This window comes from Lagenorhynchus albirostris, chromosome 11 (genome assembly GCF_949774975.1).
Source record: "Lagenorhynchus albirostris chromosome 11, mLagAlb1.1, whole genome shotgun sequence".
NCBI lineage: Eukaryota > Metazoa > Chordata > Mammalia > Artiodactyla > Delphinidae > Lagenorhynchus > Lagenorhynchus albirostris.
This window is the reverse complement of record NC_083105.1, coordinates 57,823,906-57,831,541: the sequence shown is the minus strand read 5'-3', so window position 1 is coordinate 57,831,541 and position 7,636 is coordinate 57,823,906. Positions and strand designations below refer to the sequence as shown.

Below are 7,636 nucleotides of genomic sequence, written 5' to 3'. Positions count from 1 at the left end.
TTGGGGATTAATGGGGGGTTGTGGGGGAGGGGTAGGCGCGCTCCCGCATGCGCACTGCGGCCCCTCCAGTTGGCTCGTCCTTGTCCGCTGGGCGGGGGCCCGGCCCCGCCCCTCTCCCGTCCGGGCAGCGGCGGCGGCAGCGGCGGCTGCGGCGGTGGCGGCGGCAGCAGCGACGGCGGCGGCGGTAGCAGCCTGCGCGGTGCCTTCTGGGAACGGAATCCCCAGGGCTGCCCCTGGCCCCCATGGCGCATGCGCGGGAGGCCGCTCGGTGATCCGCGGCGGCGGCAGCGGCGCTTCCTGCTAGGACCGGCCGGGGCCGTACCGGAGGCTCGGGCTCCACCGACCCTCCTCCCACTCCCTCCCACTCACCCTCTGGGCCGCGACTGCGCAGGGCGGGGCCGGCCGAACCATGGGCCGCGGTGAGTGCAGGGCCCGGCCCCCCCACCCCGCCCCTCCCCCTCCCCCTCCCTTCCCCTCCCCTCCCCTCCCCTCCTCTCCCCTCCCCTCCCGTCCCTACCCTCTGCCCCCTCCGCGTCCTCTCGGCCCCTTTCCCTGGCCCCATCCCCATTCCCCCGCCCTCACCTGCCCCCACCGTTTTTCCCTCTCACTGCTTGACTTTTGCCTTCTTCACCTCCTTCCCCTCAGTGCTTCGCCCACCCTCCGCCCGCCCTCTCCCCAAGTTCCTTCCTACTTCGTGCGCCTTCCCCTCCTCCCCAAGCCGAGGGAAGCAGGCTGGGTGACAGGCGCCTTGTTATGAGAGGGAAAGTTTAGAAGCCGCCAGTGTGGGGTGGGAGCGATGGTAAGGTTGGAGAGGATACTTGCAGGTTTGGGGGGCGTCCCCATGTACATCAGAGGAGAATTCTTCTTGGAGGTAATTTGAAGCCAGTGGGACAGGAGGTGCTGAATCCCCTTGCCTTAGGCTTGGGGGAAAATTGGGAGTTTCTGAGAATCGTGGGAGAAGACCCAAATGAACTAGATCAGTGATTGTCTAGTGGAGCCAGGCATGGGGGGAGTTATGCTGGTACCACCCCAGCGGGCAGTTGGGCAATTGCCTGGTGACCTGTGGGGCAATCTACTTTTTATATGATTTTCCTGAGGGGGAGGGAACAGCAGGGGCCAGACTCTCTGGGAAACTTCCTAGTGGCCTGGTATTATAGGAATTAGCCCACACTCTTGGCTGAAGGTTTCTCTCCTTGGTGGGACAAAGGGGCCTTACCCTTTATATGCCTAGGGATTGGGCTGTGATTCCTTGGTCCCTGGAAGCTGAGGCTTTGACCCTCTGGTCCCTAGGGACTGGACATGGAAAGGATGGTTGTGGACTCAGCCAGCAGATCCCTGAGATCTTTATGGGTACTTACCTCATATTATTAAGGATCTTTCCCTTGAGAGTTTCCTGGGCTGTGGTACTTTCCTAGCTTGGGCAGATTCCTGACGGTCCCTCCTCTCTCCTGTGTTGCAGGTGTGGGCTAAGCCGGCGGCCCCGGCTTTAGACTGGACCCCACAATGTTTGCAGAGATGTTCAGGTAGCCATGGTGGGATGGCAGAGGGTTCCCCCTCATTCTCTCTCCCAGCTCTCTGAGGGTTTCCCCTTGCCTCCGAGTCCTCTTGAGTCTCCCCACACCTTTGCTTTTCTTAAGTGCTCCCTCAGGTACCCAGCCCAGTTTAATCCTCCTAATGCCACATGGATGTCTGTGTTATCAGGCACGTGGGAGCTGATTACACACAATGAATGGGGGCAATGAGAGCAGTGGAGCAGACAGAGCTGGGGGCCCTGTGGCCACATCTGTCCCCATCGGCTGGCAGCGCTGTGTTCGAGAGGGTGCTGTGCTCTATATCAGGTATGACTCCCCAAAATTTCCCAGTTTCTATCCCCAGGCCCTTCAATTGCCTGAGTTTTCTCCCATCCCTCCTCTCAAAGCCCAGATTGCTGGTGCCCTGTTCCTCTTCTCTGTTCCTCCTCCTTCCTCAGCCTTTTTGCTCTCTTTGTCTCTGGCCCTTTGCATTTCTTCTCTCTGTCTCTTCCTTACTCTGCCCTTCCTAGGAAGGTCTTTGACTAATGAACTGTTCTTTAAGAGTCTCTCCCAATTCAGTGTCAACTAATCCCATACTCTCTGACCCTGTCCTCTCCCAGCCCAAGTGGCACAGAGCTGTCTTCCTTGGAGCAAACCCGGAGCTACCTCCTCAGCGATGGGACCTGCAAGTGCGGTCTGGAGTGTCCACTCAATGTCCCCAAGGTCAGAGTGGTGAGGGGAGCCAGAGAGTATAGGGATAAGCCGAGAGACTTAATGCAAATCGCTGACTGTGGTAGCTCTTCTCACAGATTCTGTTCCCTCAGGGTCCCTGTCCATGCTTCCACCTTGCAGGTTTTCAACTTTGACCCTTTGGCCCCGGTGACCCCGGGTGGGGCTGGGGTGGGGCCAGCATCAGAGGAGGACATGACCAAGCTGTGCAACCACCGGCGGAAAGCCGTTGCCATGGCAACTCTGTACCGCAGCATGGAGACCACCTGCTCACACTCTTCTCCTGGTGAATCTTTTCCACTTTACAGAGACTGAGGAAAACTTAAGGGCCTGGAAGAGGGATGGTGGGAAGAGCTTTGTGAGAGGGAAGCAAGGAGAAGGGTGGAGTGGGGAGCTGCTTGGTGAGAGGAGGGTACAGGGAAGCTGGGAATTTATGGGAGAAGGGATGGAGAAGACAAAAGAAAGTTCTTGGAAGGGGAGCCACAAGTTGATCCTTTGTTTCTCATTTATTGCAGGAGAGGGAGCGAGCCCCCAAATGTTCCACACTGTGTCCCCAGGGCCTCCCTCTGCCCGCCCTCCCTGTCGAGTTCCTCCTACAACTCCGCTTAATGGGGCGCCTGGCTCCCTTCCCCCAGAACCACCTTCAGTTCCACAGGCTTTCCCCCCTCTAGCGGGCCCTGGGGGGCTCTTCCCACAGCCAAGGCTTCCCGACCCAGTCCCCTCTGGAGGCAGCAGCAGCCCTTGTTTCCTGCCAAGGGGCAATGCCCCCTCTCCAGCTCCACCTCCTCCACCTGCTATCAGCCTCAATGCTCCCTCATATAGCTGGGGATCTGCTCTCCGATCCAGCCTGGTGCCCCCTGACTTGGGCTCTCCTCCAGCTCCCCATGCCTCCTCCTCACCACCTTCTGACCCTCCTCTCTTCCACTGTAGTGATGCCTTAACACCCCCTCCCCTGCCCCCAAGCAATAATCTCCCTGGTCCCCCTGGCCCCCCTGGTCCTGCCACTCAGCCACCAGTGTCTTCAGCCACTATGCACCTGCCCCTGGTCCTGGGGCCCCTAGGAGGGGCCCCCACGGTGGAGGGGCCCGGGGCACCCCCCTTCCTTGCTAGCAGCCTACTCTCTGCAGCGGCCAAGGCACAGCACCCCCCTCTCCCCCCTCCCAGCACTTTACAGGGCCGAAGGCCCCGTGCCCAGGCGCCCTCAGCTTCCCACTCCTCATCATCACCCCGCCCCTCTCAGCGTCGTCCCCGCCGCCCCCCAACTGTACTGCGATTGCTAGAAGGGGGAGGTCCTCAAGCCCCTAGACGGAGCCGCCCTCGGGCCCCCGCTCCCGCCCCACAGCCTTTTCCTCTCCCTGAGCCCTCCCAACCTATTCTCCCTTCTGTGCTGTCCCTGCTGGGACTCCCCACCCCTGGCCCTCCCCCCTCTGATGGAAGCTTTAACCTTTTGGGGTCAGACGCACACCTTCCTCCTCCCCCAACCCTCTCCTCAGGGAGCCCTCCCCAGCCCAGGCACCCCATCCCGCCCTCCCTGCCTGGGACCACCAGTGGCAGCCTCAGCAGTGTGCCAGGTATGTGAGTGTGATGGAGCCCTTCCTCCCTTCGGGTGGAGAGACAGCCAAGGCATTTACGGGGAATTGAGAGAGCTCTGTGGTGGTTTTCTGGGTTGGGGGCAGGGAGGTTGGATTCTTCGGACGCTGGGAGGAAGGACCTCCCTTGAGCTGAACCTCTCTTTTTCTTTGCAGGTGCCCCTGCCCCACCAGCTGCCTCCAAAGCCCCCCTAGTCCCTAGCCCTGTGCTTCAAAGCCCATCCGAAGCGCTCGGGATGGGATCGGGCCCAGCCTGCCCTCTGCCTCCCCTGGCTGGTGGGGAGGCTTTCCCGTTCCCCAGCCCCGAGCAGGGCCTGGCACTGAGTGGAGCCGGCTTCCCGGGGATGCTAGGGACCTTGCCTCTCCCTCTGGGTCTGGGGCAACCTCCGCCTTCTCCATTGCTCAGCCACAGTTTATTTGGCGTGCTGGCTGGGGGAGGGGGACAACCTCCCCCGGAGCCCCTGCTACCCCCACCAGGGGGACCTGGCCCTCCCCTAGCCCCAGGCGAGCCCGAAGGGCCTTCGCTTTTGGTGGCTTCCCTGCTTCCACCACCCCCCTCAGACCTTCTTCCACCCCCTTCTGCACCCCCTAGCAACCTCCTTGCCTCCTTCCTGCCCCTGTTGGCCCTGGGCCCCACAGCTGGGGATGGAGAGGGATCTGCAGAGGGAGCCGGGGGTCCGAGTGGGGAGACATTTTCAGGTTTGGGAGACCTGCCCCCCTTGCTGTTCCCCCCACTTTCAGCACCCCCCACCCTCATAGCTTTAAATTCTGCGCTGCTGGCTGCCAGCCTGGATCCCCCGTCAGGGGCGCCCCCCCAGGTGAGGATGAGGATGAGTGGGTGGGACAGAACCAGACGTAGAATCAGAGATAGGAGCCGGGAATCAAAGGCTTTCAGTTTCATGTCTGAGCTCTTCCTCAGGGTCTTTGGGGAGGGCTTAATTCTTGGCTGGGGGTAGGATGGCTGCAACAGCTGGGTCTGTATTTAATAAACATGGCCTACTTCATGTGAGGCTTCAGTGGGATTGTACATATGAAAGTATTCTAAACTTATTGAATACTTTACACATGTAAATGTAATAACTATTCTTTCTCCTTAGCCCTGTGTCCTGAGTGCCCCCCAACCTGGACCACCTACCTCCAGTGTCACCACGGCAACTACTGACCCGGGGGCCTCCTCTCTGGGCAAGGCCCCCTCCAACTCAGGGAGACCCCCCCAACTCCTTAGCCCTCTGCTGAGTGCCAGCCTGCTGGGTGAGTCTGAGGGAAGACTCTGGTGTGGGAGAGAAGAAAGGAAGCAGAAAAATTGAGAGTAGAGGCTGGATGAATTAGGGAAGGAAGTCTCTGACCACCGGGTAAAGGCTAAAAGAATAATAGGGTCTGCTCAGCCTAGCTGGTTGGCCTAGGGAGACCCTTGACTTTACAATTCCTCAACAGGTGACCTGTCTTCGCTGACCAGCAGCCCTGGAACCCTCCCCAGTCTGCTGCAGCCTCCTGGCCCTCTTCTCTCTGGCCAGTTGGGGCTGCAGCTCCTCCCTGTGGGGGGAGCTCCTCCACCCCTCTCAGAGGCTTCTAGTCCCCTAGCCTGCCTGCTACAGAGTCTCCAGGTGAGGGTATGGGTGTGGGTGTGTTTGTTAGGGAGAGAAGTTTTTCCCAAACTGGAAGTATAGACATTTTGAGTTAACAGTAGCAGAGGGACTGCATTTGAGACTGACTGAGATTTTGTTTTGTCTGCAGATCCCTCCAGAGCAGCCAGAAGCCCCCTGTCTGCCCCCTGAGAGCCCCACCTCAGCCCTTGAACCGGAGCCTGCCCGGCCTCCCCTCAGTGCCTTAGCCCCACCCCACGGTTCTCCCGACCCCCCAGTCCCTGAGCTGCTCACTGGGAGGGGGTCAGGGAAACGGGGCCGGAGGGGAGGAGGGGGACTTAGGGGCATTAATGGTGAGGCCAGGCCAGGCCGGGGCCGAAAGCCTGGCAGCCGGCGGGAGCCTGGCCGACTGGCCCTCAAGTGGGGGGCACGTGGTGGCTTCAATGGACAAATGGAACGGTCCCCAAGAAGGACCCACCACTGGCAGCATAATGGGGAACTGGCTGAAGGGGGTGCTGAGCCCAAGGATCCATCCCCTTCTGGGCCCCATTCTGAGGACCTTAAGGTGAATGCAGAGTGATGGTGGCCTGGGCACAAAGACTCTGAGGAAAGGTTGAGGCCAAGGCGCCTTCTCCTAACTTTTCCTACACACACAGTCTGTCTTTTCTCAGGTGCCCCCAGGGGTAGTCAGAAAGTCTCGTCGTGGCCGGAGGAGAAAATACAAGTGAGTGTTGGGCCCACCACAATACCGGCCTTTCCCCACATCTTCTTGGGTTTATAGAAATAGCTCAAGAGTGACTTGGCTTTCAAAAAGGCAGATACTTGCTTGAATATGAATAAGGATGTTACGCCTTTACTATCCAAACGTAGAAAGTTTCCCACCCAAACTCTGAAATTCACCTGGTGCTTGGGGAGGTGTTTTTGATCATCTGTGCCCCTTATTGCAGCCCTACCCGGAACAGCAACAGCTCCCGCCAAGACGTTACCTTGGACCCCAGCCCCACAACCCGCGTAAGTGTGCGTCCCTGTGTGGGTGGGTGCGAGTGCGTGTACGGGGTGAGGCAGGAGGAGAAGGTCAGTGGGAGTGGGGAGAAAATAAAGGACTTCCTGATACCTAGCTGTTTGATCACTTCTTTCAACTTCCCCTCTTGTATAGGCGGCTGTCCCTCTGCCTCCCCGGGCCCGCCCTGGCCGTCCTGCCAAAAACAAGAGGAGGAAACTGGCCCCATAGCAGCCATACCTGGAGCTGGATCTGACCCTGACTGGGGAGAGCTGAGTGCTGAGCCTTGGGAGCCCCTGCCAGCCACGTGCACCTGTGGACAGTGGGTGGGGGCACTACTCCCCACTCAGAGCACAAATGCAACCCCTTCCCCACAATCCCATCCTGAGCCATTGCAGGGGGTAGGGAGGTCACCCCCTCCCCCCCAAAGCCATGTCACTGAAAAGGCCTGGGGGGGGTATATGGCCCTCTCCCCACCAGGTTAAGGGGAACACCCCTTTCCCCAGGTCTTTTATTTGTTTAAGTTATTTTTGCACAAATGACTCTTTTATATTTAATTCGACTTCATTGCCTCCCTTCTCGAAGCCAGCAGGCTCAGTTTACAAACCTGTGAGCTACTGTTGGCTGCTGCCCTCCTTCCCAGTGAAAGGTACAAAGCAATAAGCATCATGCACCCTCCCCTCACCCCTACAACACCCCTCTGCCTCTGGCTCAGGTTGCTCAAAGCACAGATCCCTTCTTACCCCTGTCCCCAGGTTTGAAACACATAGCCTCATTTCAAGGTGTAGCCAGCTTCCCTCTACTTTCCTCTGGGATATAAAAAGGGGGTAAGGGGGCAAAGAGAGCCGTCTGGGTCTCTCCTCCCATACACACTACACTGCCCCTTCTCCCCCCATCAAAACGCTCAGAGACGTTGTGATGATGCGACTGAGGATTATGCAACGTGGTCCAACCGGAGCGGCCAGCATGACCAGCTGTCCAGGGGCTGCCTCCTGCCTTTTCTTTTGTAAAGACAAGACCTTTGGGAGTTTTAATTCTGTTTTGTACTTGCCCTTTGGGGCCTCCACTGCTTTTCTATGGGAGACACTCTTAATTTAACAGATGAGAATATTTTGAAACTCTGGCTCTGACTCTGTCCTCATTTTTTCCTTAGTTCTTTTGTAAGAACAGGTTACAATTTAAATCCTTCTCTTGTAGTAGAGAGTAGCTTAGACTGTCTATTAC

At 58.5% G+C, this 7,636-nt stretch overlaps 1 protein-coding gene across 5 annotated transcripts; it reads left to right on the top strand.

The window, feature by feature from the left end:
• The first annotated feature begins 146 nt into the window (after positions 1-146).
• MBD6 (methyl-CpG binding domain protein 6) lies at positions 147-7,535 on the top strand. Of its 5 annotated transcripts, none has more exons than XM_060165781.1 (13): positions 147-419; positions 1,460-1,523; positions 1,702-1,838; positions 2,132-2,234; positions 2,364-2,526; positions 2,756-3,811; positions 3,986-4,647; positions 4,927-5,080; positions 5,264-5,433; positions 5,564-5,977; positions 6,069-6,136; positions 6,360-6,423; positions 6,569-7,535. In XM_060165781.1, the coding sequence occupies exons 3-13, from the start codon at positions 1,726-1,728 to the stop codon at positions 6,641-6,643; spliced, it is 3,042 nt and encodes a 1,013-aa protein (XP_060021764.1). In that variant the 5' UTR covers positions 147-419; positions 1,460-1,523; positions 1,702-1,725; the 3' UTR covers positions 6,644-7,535. The 5 variants fall into 5 exon arrangements, 4 of the variants coding, with proteins under 4 accessions (XP_060021764.1, XP_060021765.1, XP_060021763.1 ...); XM_060165782.1 differs by having other exon boundaries at positions 148-419; positions 6,084-6,136; XR_009543440.1 differs by lacking the exons at positions 147-419; positions 1,460-1,523 and having other exon boundaries at positions 1,739-1,838; positions 2,336-2,526; positions 6,569-7,061; positions 7,321-7,535.
• Positions 7,536-7,636: the final 101 nt, after the last annotated feature.